Below are 19,690 nucleotides of genomic sequence, written 5' to 3'. Positions count from 1 at the left end.
ATGTATTTCATGACTGAGTGTGATGGGAAATGAGACACGGCCTGAAGAGTGGGATTAAAGGCAGAAGGCCTACAGCAAGCAAAAATGAGGCTATTTCAGATATCCCATCTCCCAAGAACATATTGCTTTGTCCTAAAATTAGAATAATTGACTTTGAAGGAAGGAAAGAATAAGACACAGGACTTGTTCTAAGCCATGTACATTAGCCAATAACCAAGGCAACTTCCTTTAACCAATGAGATGGTCCATCAGCAGGCACCATTCCACAAAGCATTCAAACACTATCCATGTCAAGGCAATTTCTTAGGCATAATTTGTCTAAAAATGACATTGTGGAAAAAAGACCAAACTAACTCTTTATGTTCTTGGGACTTAACTCCACAGATAAGGAGAAAAATTAAGTTTACAGTTGATCACTGAAGATAAGAATCCATGTCAAAATCGTCAATGATGTAAAGTACCATTCTACTGTTTGGCAAACCTATACCATATGTCCAAAAATGTACTTTGTTAAAATAGAATTCAGTTAAATTCACAGCAATTCAACTATCCATCAGCTGAAACTGCTTCATGAAAGGTTTTGTAAAACTCATCCTCATAAAGCAGAGACTCTGATTTGAAGAGTGTTCCTGGGTAGTATCGTGGAGAGAGGGTTTGTGGATAGGGGAGCTGAATCTCAGTTGACCATAGGAAGGTTATAAGGGATGCAAAGATTTAGAAATTAAAAATCTGGGGTGTGGATGACACATACTTTTCCATAAATAGTTTGGGAAACCAGCCCAAGCCACAAACAAAACCCGGAACTCCCTTCTGTGGCTTCCCAGAATCTATACAAACCTCACTTCATCCTCGCTAACTAACCAAAGAGAGGACGCCTTGTAACATACAAGAGTATTCCATTAAATGTCCGCCTTCAAACAAACAGTCATGTCAAGTCATCTAAGCTTCTGTGGTTTTCCTTGTGTTTATCCACCTGTCTGTGTCCTAGCCTGATTGCAGAAGTACAATGAAACAAGTTAAGGGCCCTTTGCTGCACCTTGCTAAAACCCTATTGTGGATAAAATAAGAGAGAGACTTTCACCAGGCCCAAATGGTAGTTCTAATTTACTAAAAGAATATTAAATCCGAGGCAAAGTCTTCAGTTTGGACTACAGGTAAGATCAGTGACTTTTCCTTAGGTCACCTCCAAGTGATTGGGAACTTGTATACACTGTGAGCTCAAAGCCAAGTGTTAGTCTCCATGACTCAAGTGGTGTTTCCTGTTTCTACCAGCCAACTTTATGACTTGAGTGGTTTGCTGAGATGTGAGGTTATACTGGAGCCTGCCTTATTTTTCTTGTCCTCTTTATCTCCTTCAATCTGATACAGACCTCCTAGGAAATATAAGCCTCAGGATATGGCATCAGGAGAAGACATCTATAGCAAGCTGTCTCTGGGACTACAAGAAGGACTATGTATGTATTGATCTAAATCTATTTCTTAAAAAAAACAAAAAAAAAAAAACCTTCTCAGGATATGGCATCAGGAGAAGACATCTATAGCAAGCTGTCTCTGGGACTACAAGAAGGACTATGTATGTATTGATCTAAATCTATTTCTTAAAAAAAACAAAAAAAAAAAACCTTTTTTTCCCTGCAGATAGTAGAATTATTGGCTCTTTTGCAGGGATATCATAATAGTTCAGAAACAGAACAATTCAGGCAGTGCTGACTATGAACAATTTCCTGGAATTCTAGAAATTCTCTTTGGAAAAATAACCTTTTTTTCCCTGCAGATAGTAGAATTATTGGCTCTTTTGCAGGGATATCATAATAGTTCAGAAATAGAACAATTCAGGCAGTGCTGACTATGAACAATTTCCTGGAATTCTAGAAATTCTCTTTGGAGATACAGAACTATTTTTACACATATTTCTACCACTGTCTCTACCACCCCCAATGCCTATCTCTGATCTTGAACAATCCTAATTCCCAAAGGTACCTGGCCAGTTCTGCTCATCTAGATAACACAAACTGGTGGGGCCCTCCAAATGTCCTCCCCCTGAGCACACTTAAGTCAACATGCAAGCTTATCTTCTGGAGTCTGCAACCTGAGCTTATAACTCCTCCAGTTGCACTTCCTTCCTGGTAGTTTAGTGGGGTAACATCCAGGTGAAAGGTATGTCGGATTACCCTGTTTTTCTCAACACTTGCCTTTCACTAACTTCAATTGCTGACCTGAGAGACATACAACTGGAATGTTCACTTCCATTGATGTTCCTAGAATGGCCATTAAGAAATGCAACTTTGGCCTTTGGATCTGAACATGTTAGCATGTCCCACATGAAATACGAAAGCCATGTAATGTCATCCATCAAAATAAAATGAGAACAGAAATGGCATGTTTCCGATGTAATATCCTGTGTCTTCTCTAAATCCATGGTAGCCATAGAAGGTCTGTTTTATCCAGAAAGAAAGTGAAAGACTGATAAAGTGAAGTAGTTTGGCAAAAAGATCTTGAAAGTGCTTCCTGGCTCTGAAATGTCAGGGTGTCTCCAGTTATGCAGTATTTCCAGACTGCTAAAACTTGGGTAAAATTAGCAGATAATCTGAAGTGGATCATGTATATGTAAAGATACTAAAAAGATCCAGATCCTTTCCCTGTTAATCCCAATCTCAGTTCAATTACAATTAATAGAATTTCCTGAGTTCCTACCAGATGCTAGGACATGCTTCTGCTTTCCCTTCCCTGGTGGTTCTCAATTTTCACTGTGCATCAGGATCACCTGGGGGAGCTTGGAAAACTACAGATGTCTAGACCACCAATTTCAAGAGTTAGATTCCACTGATTTAGGGCAGGGTCTCTTGGAAAAACTCCCCAGGTAATTCTCATGTGCAGCCAACATTAAATCTTCCATGGCTAAATTCTCCTCCACCTCCACCACCACTGTCACACCACCACCACCAGTCTGCCCCAGTTCTATGGCAAATCCCAAAAGGCAGAACTTATATAAGTGGCCTCTACTTTCCTTCACCCCAGAGAAAGTAGGACTTGGAATTAAATTACACTGTCAGTCTAAGGGGTAATTGGAAGTTAAGATTAAGGGTAAAGGGTTAGAAAACAAAGAAGGGCCAGCCCCATAGCTCACTCGGGAGAGTGCGGCGCTGGGAGCACAGCAGTGCTCCCGCCGCAGGTTTGGATCCTATATAGGGATGGCCAGTGTGCTCACTGGCTGAGCGCGGTGCAGACGGCACCAAGCCAAGGGTTGCGATCCCCTTACCAGTCACAAAAAAATACAAAAAAAAAAAGAAAAAGAAAAAGAACAAAGAAGAGAGAAAGGAATAGGCTTTATGCCTATTATCTCATTTAATCATAGTGACCACCCCAGGATAAGGAAACTGAAGCTCACAGAGACTAAATAACTGGCTAGATCACTCAGCCAGTAAGTGACAATACAAGCATTTAAACCAGTCTCTCACCCCAAAACCTATGTTCTGTCCATGCCACTCTCCCCATCCTGCAAGTCTAACCCCCATACCATATGCATCACCTCCTGCTTCATCATTGACCAGATGTGGATCTGGGTGGCAGGGGTCCCCCCCAACTCCTATCTTTGTGCAATCAGTGTACAAGCATGTGCACTGATATACCATATGCATCACCTCCTGCTTCATCATTGACCAGATGTGGATCTAGGTGGCAGGGGTCCCCCCCAACTCCTATCTTTGTGCAATCAGTGTACAAGCATGTGCACTGATCTGCCCTGTTTAGTCTTAAATAATGTATTAGTTAGGATTAGGTTCTCCATGGGACAGAGAGTCCAAAATAAGAGTGGTTCAATTAAGATGGAAGTTTATTTCTCTCTCATGTAATGGAAGTCAAGAGGTAAGTCGTCCAGGAGGGTTTCACAGTGTCAGGGACCCAGGATCCTTCTTGTTCTATCTACCTCAGCACGTGGCTTCCTCCTCACGATCCAAGACAGCTTATTGAGTTCCATCCATTACATCAAATTTCAGCCAGAGGAAAAAAGAAAGGGTGAAGAAGGGCGCACCCTCCCCCTGTTAAGGACACGTCCTGTAAGCCACACTCAGGGGTTCTGCTTACATCTCATTGGCTAGTGCTTAGTCACGTGGCCACATCTAGCTGGCTGGGAAATGTAGCCTTTATTATAGGCAGCCATCTGCCCAGCTAAAAACGAAGGTTCTTTTATTAAAGAAGAAGGTAGGACAGGACAAGGACAATTAAGTGTCGTCTGTGTTTTCCTGCCTGGTACTCCAGTCTTCCCCTCCAGGACTGCAGCCCTAACCAGAACATTGACAGCCTAGCGAGCCTGGGACCCTTATTTGCCCTGCCCTCCCTGCACCAGTTTCTTTTGTCAGTGCACAGCTTTTACCTTGTACCTCAGACTTCTGGGTAATAACGCACCTTCAGCTTCTGTACCTTTTGCTACTCGGCTCCAGCTTCCTAATTGAGTAACCCAGTGCTAAATGCTTAGGGAATCAGGACTGAGTCCCTTTGGATGCTGTGCCTTGACCTCCCGGCTGCGGATTTTTTGAGTCAGATTTTAGTCAAGTCAATTTCACTAGCGAGGTCAGGCAGGGCTGGGAGGCCTAACCCAGTATCTGACATATCACCCCCTGCCCCCAGCACTACTTACATGCCATGTCATCTTCCATGACTCCGGCTGAAGCCATAAGTTCATGGAAGAAGCTGAGCAGCTGAAGCTGAGTGTGGCAGAAGAGCCAAGGGTATGCAGAGAGACAACCTGGATTTGAGATGAGTCCTAGGTTCCCCCTCCCCCCATTTACTTGCTGTGTGACCTTTCTAGGATTTTTCCTAATCCCTAAAATGGAGATAACAGGACTGGCTGGTTAGCTCAGTTGGTTAGACCACAGCCTTATAACACCAAGGTCAAGGGTTCCTGTACCAGCCAGCTGCCCTCAAAAATAAATAAATAAAATGGAGATAACAATAATTTTTGCTTCACATGGCTGTGATGAGAATTAAGAATGATAATTTATGTGGAAATAAATAATTAAAAAGTGTAAGCCCGCTATAGGAGGCAAGAATCTCCTACTTTACCTCTTTTCTCTAGGTACTCTCTGCCAGAGTTTTTCAGAATCTTTCATCCTATTCTCTTTGTCTTCTTCCCCTTTCCTTGCAGCAGTTGCTCTGTCCTGCCCTTCCTGTACTCTTTTACAGAGCTCTTCAAGAAAAGAAGAGAGCAGTTACAATAGGAGGGTCTAGATGAAGAAGCAGGTGCTCCATTGAATCACAGGAATGATTATGATGACCAAAGCAAACAGGTGCTTTCCTGGGCTCTTCATAAATGTAAAGCCACATAATCCACGCAGCAACCCTATAAGATAGGGTCTGTGGCAGGCAGCCTCTAAGATAGCCCCCAGTGACCCTTGCCTCCTGGATTTGACACCCTATGTAATCCCCTCCCCTTGAGTATGGGCTGGATCTAGTGACTCACTTCTAATGAATATAATATGGCAAAAGTGATGGAGTGTCACTTCCAAGATTAAGTAACAAAAAGACTGTGGCATCTGTCTTGGCCTCTCTCTCTGTCTCTGTCTCTGTCTATCTGTTTCTCTCTCTCTTGCTTACTCACTCTGAGGAAACATAGCTACCACACTGGGAGCTACCCTATGGAGAGGTTAAGATGGCAAAGAACTGAGAGGCCTCCAAGAAACAGCCAGCAAGGAACTGAGGCCTTCAGTCAAACATCCCACCAATAAGGAATGGAATCCTGCCAACAACCATGTGAGTGAGCCTGGAACCATATCCTTCCCCAGTTGAGCTTTTAGATAAGACCACAGCCCCAATGGACTAACCTTGAGCCAGAGATACGCAGCTAAGCTGCACCAGATTCCTGACCCACAGAAACAGAGATGATGTTTATTGATTTGAGTGGTTGAGTTCTAGGGTAACAGCACTAGATAACAACCACAGGCCTATTGTTACCATCTCCATTTTGCAGGTGAAGAAACTGAGGCTCAAAGAGGTTAAGGATCTTTCAAAATTAAAAAGCTTGTAAGTATCAGAGTGGGAATTCAAACCCAGGAACTCTGATCCTGGAATCTGTGTTTTGTGTTACTCAAGTGGTTTGTTTTAATGAGTAGGTATCAACAGGATTACATTTTATATTTTGTAAAATGTAGTAAAGTTCCTGATGCTAAAGATTTAGATGTACATATGTAGGCTCTAGATCAGAAAACGGATGAGTTGAGATTCATCTCAAGGTCTCTTCTGCTAGGTTCCCTGCCAAAGCAAGTGTATCTCCTACCATGGTATCACCCTGACCACAGGTGTCACCAATATGAGTCCTTTTCGTGCAAAGCTCAGATTAGTTTTAAGAAGATCTAAGCCACATCAACACCAAATCAGAAAAGAAAGAAGATGTTGTATAAACCTAAGTCTGGTATTGGCCATATAGCAGGTGTTCAATAAATATTTATGGGTCCATTCATTGGGCTAAACAGCTCATTGAACATCCACCATATAAATATTGGCTGTATTTTGTATTTACGTCTTTTAAAAATAGACACGTGGGAAATTAGTCCACCTTGCTTCTTACATTAGCTGCCTTTATCTAGACCTCACTTTTGATAGTAGCAATTCATAGAGAAAGATACTCTCAGTCTGCCCTTAGCCACCGTCCTCCACCTTGAAGCTGGCTTTAGTGGAGTGAGCATATGGGGGAACACTGAAGTCAGACTCATATACTAGTTGTGTGACACAGGCCACGTTACTAACTCTCTGTTTCGATTTCCTCATCCGTAAAATAAAAATTATAATAACACTCAACTCAAGGGGTTGTTGTGAGAATTAAATAAAATAAGGCATGGAAAGCATAGAACAATAAATGGTGTGAGGTAAGTATTCAGTAGCTGTTAGCTGTTCAACCTTACCACCCAGCACATGAACCTGGTCTCTGGACTTTCCAAGTGAAGGCAGAGATATGGAGGAGCCACATTTACTGCTAATCTGAAAGAAAGTCAATGGAATACTCACCTACTGCCTTCCTTGAGGCCAAATGCCCATCAGCTGGAAGACTGAAGAGTCCCAGCCTAGCAGCTGAGTTCCCTGTTTGACAGGTTCAGAAAGTGAGGTTTTGAAATTAGCTAAGGAATGAAATTCCAGCTACTGAAACAACATAGAAAGCTGCCAATGTTAGATGCATACGGCGTGGGCCCCCAGGAAATTTTGGGGTCCTTACTTACCTTTTGCTCACTGTCAAATAACCAGGCCTCCAGGAGAGGACTTTCTCTCTGCTGTCCTGCACAATCTCTCTATCAAGGCTCTACTTTTGCAGAATTTATTCTCACTGACTTCCTTCATTGCCATCTTGACAAGTCCTTTACATCTTTTATCAATTCCTTTACTCTCCCCTCCACAGTTTCTCTAGCCTATACATACACACCCATTCTGTCCCACTCTCTCCCTCAAGTTCTTTCTCGCTTGTCTTCCGTTTACAAAATATTATATTGGGGAATGATCCAAAAATACAATTTTATATTCTGGTCTCATAGTTTAAAAATACACACTGCACAGTGACTGGCACATAGTAGGCCTTCATATATTTGCTGAATACTAGCTGCCTTGACTGAACCCTCCAAGGTTGGATATGGAAACAGAGCATCTGACAAGGTGCTCAGTTCCCTTACTCTGGTGGGGAGCTGGAGGGAAAAAAAAGAAAGAAAGAAGTATTACACGCCATGTACATCAAGCCCCATCTCCTGCCTGTCCTGTGCAGTAGTAAAAGGAACCCGGGAGAATAATGTAATACAGCCTGCACAGCATTTGAGGGCAGAGCTCACGCTACAGGTCACATTTCTCTGTGTTCCAATCCAGCGCTATTAACTTGTGGGCAAAAATGCCTCTTACTTCCCAAAGATGTGACTTTGTAAGACCTGGGAGGCAGCGATGGCCACCAGTCCTCAAGAGGGGGACTTGGATTCAGACCCCAGGCGTTCCATTTCTGCTCTCCAGCAGCTACTCTGAGGGTTTGGCATCCACACCTCATTGGGGCTGCGTCCTAAATGGATTTTCTGTTAACACTTCAAAGAGTTGGGCCTGTGCGAACTTTACTGAGCAGCAACCTGAAGGAAGGGCCCTAGACCTTCCGTCCCCCTCTACCCGGGTCTCGCGGGCGAGGTGTTCCCACCTTCCTCCAGGCTCCAGCGAGCCAGGCGGCTCTGGCGCAGGTCTCTGCGCGGTGCGGCTCCCAGCGCCTTGATGAGGCGTGTTTAATCTTCCACCCGGATTATTTAACCTCCGCATCCTTGTTAACAAACAGCCATTATTAACGAGATGGGAGACCACATGTGGTGGGCTTGTACAGACCATGTGAGCTCCGTTGGCCTTTCTGCGAGCAAATTCATAATCCTCAGCGACTCAGCCGCCCCCAAACCCTCCCACACAGAAAACTGAGCAGAACCAGGCTGGTCTGGACCCTCCCCACGACCCCCGAGATCGGAGGATCTGTCCTCGACAAGACGGAGCTGCACCTCTCGCCTGCTTTGCTCGCTGGCGGCTCTCCCGAGGGGCTGCTGCAGAGCGTTATAAATGTTACCTTTCCAGTGTGCGGGAGAGGAGAGAGGAGGCTGTGTCCCAGCTCCGGGCCTGCCCGTCCCCGAGGACACCAATTAAAGGCACTAATTGGACAGCAATACATCAAAGTCGCTCCTGGGAGTGGGTCCTCAGAGCGCCAGGAATCCGTTAGTTGGGCTTTTGTTTCAAACATAGAAATACAGAGGAAGAAAAAAAACACCTCTACGCGGGCAGGAGTCGAGCGTGTGCCGTACCGCGTCGCCTCCTCACCTCCGTGTTCGCGGGGAGTCGCTCGCCCTTCCAGGTTCGGCACATCAAACGGTCATTCTCGCGTCTCTGTTCCGAGTTCGCCTCACTCATTTCTGCAAAGAGCGCAGCCTACAAGGCTCCCCCTTCCCGGGACACTCGCGCAAACAGAGCCCATAGAGACGCGGAGCAGGGTTGTACCCAAATGTGCCTGATTCGGAAGGAAAGAACCACCTCCCGCGCACCGTTCTGGGCTTCCTCTAAACGGGCTGGGGGAGGAAGTGTAGGCACCTCCGAGAGGCATCTGTCGCCTCGAAGTTGTGACGGTCGCCTCGACTGCGTTGGGTCCTAGCGAGGCGCTCGGACACCTGCCGGAGGAGAGCGACAAAAGGGAACTGGCCTCAGCCGGGAGGGATTATTTCAGGATAAGGAGAGGGATACTTCGGTGATGGAAGGAAAGGGCTCTTGTTTGGGAGAACTGGACGCTGCTCACAGGCCCGAGGGCACCCCAAGGAGCCTGCTCGAGAAGGCTCCAGGCTCAAAAAGACGTGAGGCGACCTCAGGCGAGCTTCCCGTCTGCGACGTCAAGGGCGAGGGGGTCTGTGGAAATGGGGACCCTTCCCTGACGTCGCCTTAGAAGGAGGCCAAGTTTAAGAGAAGGCCAAGCCTCCAGAGTCCCGAAGTCACCAGGAACCCCCGCCTCCTGCATACAACCAGGGCTCCCGCCCTCCGCGACGAAGGCCCCAGCACCCTGCCGCCACCTGAGAATGACAGTCAGACCCAGGCCGGGGTCCTGAGCCCGGTACAGGGAGGGGCGGAGACCTGGGCACAAACGGGGACCCTGAGATCGGCATCCACAGGGCGCTGTTCCTCGGGATGTCCAGCCCTGGCCACACCGGACAGCCGCATGCGCGGGACAGGCAGGAACCTGAAGCTGGCGAGGGCGAGACCGCCCCGGGTCGCCACCGCAGCCCCGGCGCAAGCTGGCGCGCCCGGTTGACCGGGCCTCACCTGGGCCCTGGGGAGGCCAGAACCCGAGCGCAGGGCTCCCCGCATCCGGCTGTGCCGTGCCCTGTCCCTTCCTTCGAGAAGCCAGGTTGGAATGGCTGCTTTTGATCCCATTTGTTACCAACCCCGGCATTTGTTTTCCATTTTATAAACGCTTCTCTTTAAGTAATTGTCCCTGTTAACAGCGTATACCTTTCAGCAGCCCTCACTGCGCTATAAATAATCTCGATGAAGATGCAAGGATATGACTTTCACAAGATTGGACAATTGATTCAATCTGTGACCCGCGATCGCGAATAATATTGGAAGGCTATTTAAACAGATGAAGGCCTAAATTGTCTTGCTTGTATCTGAATTAATTTCTCATTCATCATCATTATGAAGTGATTGGTCTATTCAAGCTCTTCAGCCTGCTGGAACGGAGCGGGATTTAAATGAGATTGTAACACAATTTAAATGCTTGCCGACTTTAACGAGGCCAATTGAGCAGCTGCAATAAATACAAATATTTTTCTAAACAGCCTTGTTTTAAATAATTACTTAATGCTCTCATGTTGTTTTTAAGTGGCACTTTCTCGCTCCTACTCCTGCTCAGAATATCGCATACTTATTTGCTGAAAAGACGATTTCGAAAACGACTTTGTTTCTGTTTGCTTTGTAGATGGTAGGATGCATTTTGTGGTTTGATTTTGTTTTGTTGTTTTGCTTTTTCTCAGGGTCAACACTTCCGGGGTCCTGCAAGCTGGCACACATGGTGAGCTGGGCCTTAGCTTCACCCTAATGCAGTCTGATGTGCCTGTCCCTGCAGAGCTTGGGAGGAGCTGAGCGATGGAAGAAATTTGCCGTTTGGATCTAGCCACTTATCCAGACCCTTTTTAGTTAGGTTCTGCAAACGAATCCATGCGATTGCACTTACAAATGACACCCTGAAGAGTGGCATCGTTTCTGACTTGTCCTGATGACTGCCATCATCTTGAACAAATCAGAAATCCAGCGTATCCAAAAGGTGCCACTTAGGAAGTTCCATCTCGAGTAGTTTAGCTCTCCTGCAAGTTGACAGCAGTGAGTGGAGGTCAGCTGAGGATTTCTTTGTTAGGGAACAGGCACAAAAAGAGAACTTCGACACAACTAGGAGTTTGGGGGTGAGAGCACAGGAAGATAATTCGAAGAAATCCCGATTTTTTTGCCCCCACCTCACCGACTCCTACTCCTCTCTCTCCCACTCCTGAGTGAGGGTGCATGGAGAGGATGCTCAGAGGCAAAGCTCTTCCCACTTGGAGAATGCCATCCATCTGGACATCTTCAGCAACTGTCCATTGTGACACTCACGCTCTCCGGCGGACATATGGCGGCGGGTGTTTCCTTGACTGAGAAATAATGGAATCAACAGAGCGGGAGAAGACTGGGGAACAAAAGAAGCTTTTTAAACTTTCCTGAAATGGCTGGGTTTGGAGGTGAAGGGGACATGCAACTTATTGTTTGGGGGAACCAAACTCCCATTTGGGATGAGCGTCTAATCAACAGAGCGGGAGAAGACTGGGGAACAAAAGAAGCTTTTTAAACTTTCCTGAAATGGCTGGGTTTGGGGGTGAAGGGGACATGCAACTTATTGTTTGGGGGAACCAAACTCCCATTTGGGATGAGCGTCTCAGGCCATGTCCCCCTGGGAGGCCTAGGATGAGAAAGTGTGTACTGAATCTCTTCTTTCTCTTCCTGGGATGGAGGTGGGAGGACACTATGCCCGAGGCGTGCAGGTGAAGGGTTGGAGCCTAGGAAGGTAGAGCCAGTAGTCACTAAGAAACCATTCGTGGGACATACCACGTTGGAAGACACGATCAAACTGCTGGCCAGAAGGAAAAAAATGGGAACAAAGATGGAGGAACCAAGTGATTTGCTATGTAACTGGGCAATTTAATGCCAGAATTAGGGAGCTGCTGGCCAGAATCATTCCGTTTTCGAGGCTCTACCGAGCTCATCCTCTTTATCCTGTTGTTTAAAATGAGCATTATCCCAAACATATGCAATGCAATCAGTTTGGTCACACTTACAAGAACACGCTTTAATAAGGCAATCAATCACACGCTAACAAGCCAGCGACGACGCGGGCTCGGCGCGCACTCGGGCTGCGGGGCAGCTAGTCCTGCCGGGCTGAGCGAACCCGGGCTGCGCGCCGGACCACCAGGCTGGCCGGGATTAAGGAACCAGTAGGAAAGTGTGGATAGGGAATGAGGTGTCAGACTTTGCTGGGGGTGACTGCGGACGCGGCCCCAAAGCAGGGCTAGCGAGGAGAAAGCAGGAGCCTGGAGTTAATAGCTGCATCGGCCGCTAATAGCTGCGTGAGTCCCAGAGCCTCTGTTTTCCCACCTGTAAAATGGGACCGAGATGGGACAAAGCTACGTTGGAGGCACTCAGAAAGTTGAAAAACAATCATGTCAAGCTCTGTTGCTGGCTCCAGCCGTCTCCTTTTATAGATAAAGAGATTGCGGGCCGTGGAGAGGCAGTGTCTTCTTCATGGTCATCTCGCACGTCCCCCCCTCCCACCAAAATGGGCGTGTCAGGCCAGTTGGGGCTGCGGGGTGCGGGATGCGGCCGGCTATGCATGTTTGATGTGGGGGTTAGGGGGCTGGGAGTTGGGGGGCGGGGAGTGTGAGAAGTGCTGCCTCGCGCCAAACCGCAAACCCTGGCAAAAGGGAAATTTCATTATGAAGTAATGAGTAATTCCTCCTGGCAAGATGTATTGTTATATCTTCCACTTCAATTTGGAGGAAGAGAGGCTCAATTACCCAGAAAATACAGTCAATTAAAGGCTGCTGATTGGACACGAGGCCGGATCATCGATCTTGTACTTTCCAATATCGCTGCAGACACCTCATTTTCCCTCCCTATTAACTGAAAATACGCCTGGCATTAAGGCAACCCACAGTCCATTTACCTGTCGCAAGCAATCTCTGCCCGACGCGGAGCAACCGCGCATTTGCCGGTATTTGGCACTCTGGAGCCTCCGGCTGCAGCAGGAGCTGCGAGGTCCTTGGGGGGAAGGGGATTCCGGAAACCTCAGCAAGGCTTTGCTTGGAAGAGCAGGGGCTACTGTGTGCAGGAAGGTTTGCTCTGGAGCCCGAGGAGGGGGGAGGGCTGTTGAGGAGTCCCCCACCCCCGCCGGCGGAGACGCCGGCAAAGTATCCTAGTTTCCTGAAGGCACCCATCTCTCCCCCGCTTAAGCGAGACTCCAGAGGCAGTCATGCTTGGCTCTCCAGTGTGTGTGGGAAAGGAGGTGGCTTCTGAGCACTGCCTGTCCCCTTGTCTGATGGGCCCAGAATCCCATCCTCCAAATGACTTTCAGCCTAAGGACAATTTAAACCAAGACGATTTCAACCCAGGAGTGAGTGATTCCTCCTCCCTCCTCTCCCTGCATTCTCAGATGCAAACCCAGCTTGACCAGCCAACCTAGTTCTCTGCAGTGTTCAAGCTCCCTGCCACTGCCCCACTTGCCTCCACCTCCGCCTGGGGTGGAGGGAAGTCTCACCGACCACAGCCCAGAGTCCCCTTTCCTCAAAGGACTGGAGCAACTAGAAAAGGACCCAGCACAGGGTGAGCCCTAATTTACCCATGGAGGGCTCTCAGCATGCTTGGGATTAAGGAAACATGCACTCCAGGGTAGTTCACAGCCTTCTCCACCTCCGTGCAATGTCAGTTTGGAGCCTGCCAGTGCCCAACAGAGGCTTTTGGTCCCTTTCTTACCCAAGCCCATGGTGGCTGAACTAGTAATTCAGAAAGAGTCAACGTTCTGCCTGCTGCCAAAAAAATTTTTTTTAATTTTTTAAATTAAAAAAAATTAAAAATGCTAAAGTGAGAATCATATCCAGCTTTTATTGCGATGTGGTTAGCAAATCATAACAGCAGATTCTTTGGGCTTCAAAGGAAAACCCCAAACCAAACCAAATTCATTCCCTATAGGAAGAGCCCAAGGTGAAGCTTGCATGGTGTGGCGCTGGGGGTGGGGGACACAAGTTCTCCTCTTCCTCAAAAATTGGATGCAAAAGTGAGTGTGGGAGTGAGGGTTTGGTAGTGGCTCCCAAACCCTGGTGAAGAGTAGAGACAGGGTCCCCAGAAGACTTCCCACTGGTATCTAGAAGTCAAGCCCCAGCGGCAGCTTAGGAGAAAAGTGAGAGAAGGATGTAAAATGCCAAATGCAAAGGGAAGGGCCAGAAAGCTCCCAGTGAAGTGAAGGTGAACAGGCACAGGATGGAAACAGCCTCTAATTTGCAGCCAGATACTGAGGGAGGGAGGTGGAGTCCCCACTCCCTAAGCTCTTCCCTGGGCGCCTTGTTAACAGCTCAGCTCTGGGCTCAGTGGCCAGTGATTATTATTATATATTCAACATTCAAAAACCCTCCTCGCACACATCGCTTGCTAATCAGGAAGTGTGCTGGGCTGGAGAGAAGAGGCTTGGCCTCACAGAAGCTGCCAAGGGGCCCTAGGGCATCTACAGCCTCCCTGCCAGAGTGAAACAAAAAAGTGTCGGTGGGGTGGGGTATGGGGGGCAGGGGAGGTGTGGAGAACATGAGGGTGGGGAGGGGGTTGAAGGGTGATGCGCGGAGGGTAGAGGGTGCAAGCCGAGAGGTTTCACAAGCCTGCAAGTGAGAAGAGATCAGGTGCTGGTAGATGCCAGGAGCAGAACATGCTGTGTAACTGAGGCTCCTGGAAGGTGAGAGAGCCTCCAGCTTCCATGCCAAGGGTCAGGATTCTCTCTGGTAGTAAATCATCTCTCTCACACGCTCTCTCCTGAATGGCTGGTGCACTGCTTTCCACAAGCCCCTTGCCATGCCTTGGAAAAGCTGGCAAAGATTAATCTTCCCCTGCTCTGCATACACAGCATTTTGTTCAAAGAGACAGAAATTTCCCTCTCCATTGCTTGGGCTTGGCCTTGGCAGGGGAGAGGGGGCCCTGGTGAGGAAGGGGTGTGAGGTAGGAGGATGGCGGCAGGGAGGATGGGGGCGATGTGGGGGGTGGGGAAAGGGGGTCTGGTTATTGGTTGCTGTTGCTGCTAAGTTTTGTTTAGCTTTGGAGTCATGGCCTCAACCCCAGTCAGGGGTGGTGGGTCCGGTAAAGAACGGCAAAGAAAGGCCGCCCCAGAGGAAGGTCTGTCGACCTCTGCTTCCCCATCCCCACTCCTGCTCCCCAAGCGCGCCAGCCACGGCCGCTTCCTGGGCGTCCCGATCCTCGAGGCCGAGTCCCGCTGGTCCTTTGTGGCCCTCTCCTCTCCTCTCGGTGTCTTAAGGGCGAGGAGAGGCGCTGGCTGAGTCCCCGGGGGGCCCCCACGGGCGTCCTGGAGCCGGCAGCCCGCGGGCGGCCCCTTATCTGGTGAGGGGCACCTCCTCCCTCTGGTCCAGCGCGACGGAGGAGGCCTTGCTGAGCACGGAGGGGGCGAAGGTGAGGAAGGAGTCCGAGCGGGAGGTGGAGGCACAGGTGAAGTCCGAGGCGGCGTTGGCCCGGGGCGCCAGCCCGTTGGCCGGGCCGCTGTGGCAGGCGAGGCAGGAGCAGGGGCCGCCGGCCGAGGCGCCCAGTCCGTGCGCCGGGCCGGGGTAGAGCGGCGGGGGGCGGAAGGCGCACAGCAGTTTGGGCCGCGGGTAGGGCTGAGAGAGAACGCGGAACGTGTCGAGCGGGCGCAGCGGGCCGCTGAAGGGCGAGGCTGCGGCCGAGGCAGCGGACGCGGCGCCCAGGCCCACGGGCGAGTAGTAGGGCAGGGGCAGGTGCGACGGGAACGGGTAGGGCAGGCCGCCCGCGGCCGCCGCGTGGCTCATCATGTACGTGTAGAAGGCGGGATCCGCCGGGTGCGGCCACGTCATGGCCAGCCGCTGCCGTTTGTCCTTCATGCGCCGGTTCTGGAACCACACCTGGGGAGAGGAGCGGGGCAGGTTCGGCCGCTGGACTTGGCCCAGTGCCCAGAGCCCAGAAGTCCTGCGCCACTCCAGAGGACGGTGCTGGCTGCGCAGGGAAGAGCCAAAGCAGACACCAGCTGGGCGGGGACAGGTCTCACCGCCACCACCTGAAGCTGGAATCCCTCCGTGACAGGTTCGGGGAGTGACTCCTTTCTCTGTCCCTCCTTCCCTCTGCCCACGTGGCCAGAACCCCCCGGGTGCCAGAACCTGGTATGGATATGCAAGTAGTGGGAGGACTAGGACTCCAACAGTGTGAGACCGCAGGCAGTTCTCCCCAGAAACGCGTTCCCTTCCATCTCTCTCCTTTTCTCCCTCCTTTGGAGCATTTCTTTGTCACCTGCACAGGCACCCCATCCCCGTTGTCCATTTGGCTAGGAAAGGGACAGAGTCAACCGCATGACAGTCCCTAGGGACTGTCAGAAGGGTAAATCTGCGCGCACCAGGCAGGGAGACCCCAGGCCCAGATTCCTGGCGCGCGACTTAGGGAGCGAGCAGTTGGCATTGACTTCCTGCTAAATGGGTGCACACACGCCTCCCGTATCCCGACCCCAGTACCTTGATGGTGGTTTCCGGCAGGTTCAGGGCAGCAGCCAGCTCGCATCTCCGCGGCCTCGATACGTAGTTCTCCCGGTAGAATTCTTTCTCCAGCCGCGCAATCTGCTCCCGGGTGAAGGCCGTGCGGTAACGGCGCATCTGGTCACTGGCGCTGCAGGCCAGGGTGCCTTGTGAGCCGCCGCCGCCGCCGTTGCTCTTGGGGGCCTCGCTGCCGCCGTTCGGACTGCCAGCCAGTGCCTCGGAGCCAGGCCCTGCGCAGGGAACCCAAAGCACACGCGTGCACACACACGGACACACAACAGACACACAAACGTCGCTGACGTGGGGCTGTTCGCCCAAGATGTGTGTGGGCGAGGGGCGCGAGTTAGGAAGGTACACCCCCCCGGGGCTGCCTGAGTCACCGCTTCTGCTGGGGCTCTGCGGACTCCGGAGAACCCAGGAAGGGAGGATGGGGCTTGCCTTTGGGATGGATACCTGAAGGTCTTTGGGAAGGCCTGGCCTGGCTGCTGTTTGGGAGGCCTCCGTCTAAGGCATGCTGGGTACATAGGCTCCCAGCGCCCTCCTCACCTGAGGCACAGGCCAGGTGCAGCCCCTCTGAGTTTTCTGCCTACAGTTGTCAGGGGTGGGCAAGGGCGTGCATGTCTGACAGGCAAGTGAGTTAAGATGCACCTTTGTGCCGGTATTGTGAACTCTTAGTGTGTTGTAGAATGCTGGGCATGTAGCAAGTTTCCTTGCTCTTGTGTGTGCCAGGCTGCCAGCACAGGTATGAGAATGTGTGTGTGTGTTGCTGGAGTAGCATGGGAGTGCCGTATCGAGTATCCCATTACTTTACTGTGTTTGAGTGCAGTATAGGTTGTTCCCGAGGGCATGTAATGGGAGGGGGTCTGGGTTGAGTGGATAACAACATTGTAAGGGGTTGGGTGTGGGTACTCAGCAAGGCGTTGGCTGCCAAGGCTGGGGTGATCTTTTTCCCTCCCAGGCTCTTCCCACCCACTCCCACAGCTTTGTGGGGGAGTGTCTACTGGTGGGCTCTCCCTCCCAGTTTTCCACCCCTCTCAAGTGGGGTGATTGTTGGCATGGAGGAAGACTTTCTTCCAGGCCATCCACCACCCCTCCCTTTAGCCTTTGGTTGAAAAGAGGGTCTCCAGTGAAAGTAGCCCCTCCTTTGGGCCTACCCCAGGGTAGGGTGGGGCGTCAGCCCCCTGCAGCTCCTTTTCCTTTGGGTGGAGAAGTGGGACTAGGAAGGAAAGGGAAGGGGGGAGGGCCCAATCTCTGCCTTTTCAAATGCAACCGGAGACCAAAGGCAATTAGACCATTGGGACCATTTCCGACCTGGCGCCGCCAAGCCCGGGAAGTGACAAGGTAATTTGGACCTCTGACCGACGTGCAAACTGGTTGGAGGGCTGCAGCACCCCGGCCGACAGAGTCCGCCTTGATTTTACGGTCCTTTATGGACTCCTTGCTTCCGCGCCTCGATGCGCCTTACACCCCGCCAGCTACAAACTGCCCGGACTCGCGTTTGATCTTGCCCACGCCGGGGAAGGTGTCTTCCCGCTCAGTTGAAGCATTCCCACAAAACACTGGGGGGGTGGGGGTTGGGGTGCGCTTTGAATCCCAAGCCCAGGACTTGTGTCTCCCCTCCCCCAAGGCACAGCTGTCACCCTCAGTCCCGTCAATGCCAGAACACAGTAGGAGACCCCCGTCAGGGCACAGATAGCAGGGGAGAGTTGCTCAGGTGGGTCCCCCCAGCCATCCTGCCCTGGGGAAAGGAGTGTCTTCCTCCTGGCCTGAGGTGAAGTGAAAGGTGGGCGCAGTGGGAGGCCCGGGGAGAGGAGGGGTGCGGTGGCTACCTTTGCTGTGCTGGTACTCGGCGTTCCCGGTGGCGCAGTCCGGGGTACAGCTCACCTCGATTTCTTCATAGAAATCCGACTCGGTGTCCGAGCTACTGGGTTGCCCCTGGCCGGAGAGGCTGTCGGTGGAGGGGGCCGGGGGTCCCGGGCCGAGCATGGCCGCCCCGGCTGCCCGTGGCTCGGCGCCCGGCCCCGCCGCGCTGCCTGCGAGTCCATCGACCAGCTCCTCCTCCGGACCTCCCCCGCCGCGCTCCCGGGCGGTCGGAGGGCCGGCCCGCGGGCTCAGGCAAACACGGGGCACCATCTTCTCGGGCGGCTCGGGCAGCGGGCTGCCCACGGCTTCAGACAAATTGGACACTCTCTTGCCAACCAGAGTGCCAAGCTGACCCCCGTCCAGAAACATAACCATGTCCTTTCGGCTCTCCATCCCGGGGCTCTCCGGAGGGGGAGGGGGAAAGCCCCAAGTGAGCTCCTAACCCCAGGCTTCCTGATTCCCCAGCGGCCGGGTAGATAGTGGCTGCGAGAGGGAGAAAGAGAGGCCGGGCGACTGGGCGCGCGCGGAGCGGCCGGAGCGCAGTGTCGACAGCAACGGCGGCGGCGGCGGTGGGGAGCTAGGGTCACCTTGTGATGCGAGCGCTCCTCTGCGCCGCCCCGCCTCTGGGAGGAAGCCCCATTGCCCTCTTCTTTCTAAGCTGTCATCCTCCTGCTGCAATCGTCATTACAGTACCGCTGGTGACGCCACTCGGCGAGCGCAAGTGGATAAATAGAAACGTCTGCCACAGCGAAGATGAAAGGAGACCCGCAGCTAATGGCTCGGCAGTGATGCGCCAGGTGTGGGCCTCGCTCGAATGGGGAGGAGAGTGTGAAAACAGACAGAGAGACACACTGGGAGAGGGAGACACCCAGGCAGAGGGGATGCAAATGGAATTCCGCAGAAAGAAGAGAGAGCTTAACGCGCGCGCAGCCAGTTCCGCAAGGGCAGCGGGACTCGGTAATTGAATACGCTTTTGATTTTTTGTTTTATTGTTGTTTTGACTTTTGTTTTCTTAACTTGGTGCCTTGATCTAACACCGATGAAAGAATCCATAACCGCATTTAAGAAGTGTGAAGGCCAGCTTACAAGCCTCGATTCTCTCAGCATTATTGCAAATGCCTGCCCCTGACAGCTAACCTCAAACCGGCTCCACAATCTTTTTACAAGCTACAGACAAACGCATTGCCCCCTCCCCTCCCAACTTGTCTGCAGAATCTGACCCTGGGGTATCCGTTCCTCTCTTTTCTCCGTCCTCCCCTACCCCCCATCTGTCTCCTTCCTTCTGGGAACCAAACTTTGCTATTTTTCTTTCCCAAGGGTCAAGAGATAAACACCTTAATTTTTTTTTCTTTAAAGACCTGCCTTGGCTGCTGACTCAAAGTGTTTGCTGATTTCTTTTATTCCTCCCTTCCCATCTAGATGGCCTTAAGCTTTCTGCAGCCCTGCTTGACCTCGAGGTGGCTATTTGTAGAAGAAATCGCTTTCCCGTTTGCTCGGGCCTCGCCTTCACTTCAGGTATG

The 19,690-nt window shown here is 51.1% G+C and overlaps 1 protein-coding gene across 1 annotated transcript; it reads right to left on the bottom strand.

Annotated features, from left to right (window-relative positions):
- Positions 1-15,023: 15,023 nt before the first annotated feature.
- EVX1 (even-skipped homeobox 1) lies at positions 15,024-19,048 on the bottom strand. Its single transcript, XM_008568251.1, has 3 exons — positions 18,137-19,048; positions 16,287-16,537; positions 15,024-15,686 (listed from the first exon to the last, which is right to left on the bottom strand). The coding sequence occupies exons 1-3, from the start codon at positions 18,561-18,563 to the stop codon at positions 15,147-15,149; spliced, it is 1,218 nt and encodes a 405-aa protein (XP_008566473.1). The 5' UTR covers positions 18,564-19,048; the 3' UTR covers positions 15,024-15,146.
- Positions 19,049-19,690: the final 642 nt, after the last annotated feature.

Source organism: Galeopterus variegatus, unplaced genomic scaffold (genome assembly GCF_000696425.1).
Source record: "Galeopterus variegatus unplaced genomic scaffold, G_variegatus-3.0.2 Scaffold390, whole genome shotgun sequence".
In the NCBI taxonomy this organism is placed as follows: domain Eukaryota; kingdom Metazoa; phylum Chordata; class Mammalia; order Dermoptera; family Cynocephalidae; genus Galeopterus; species Galeopterus variegatus.
Note: the sequence above shows the minus strand (reverse complement) of the source record. Positions and strands in the feature narration are given on the sequence as shown.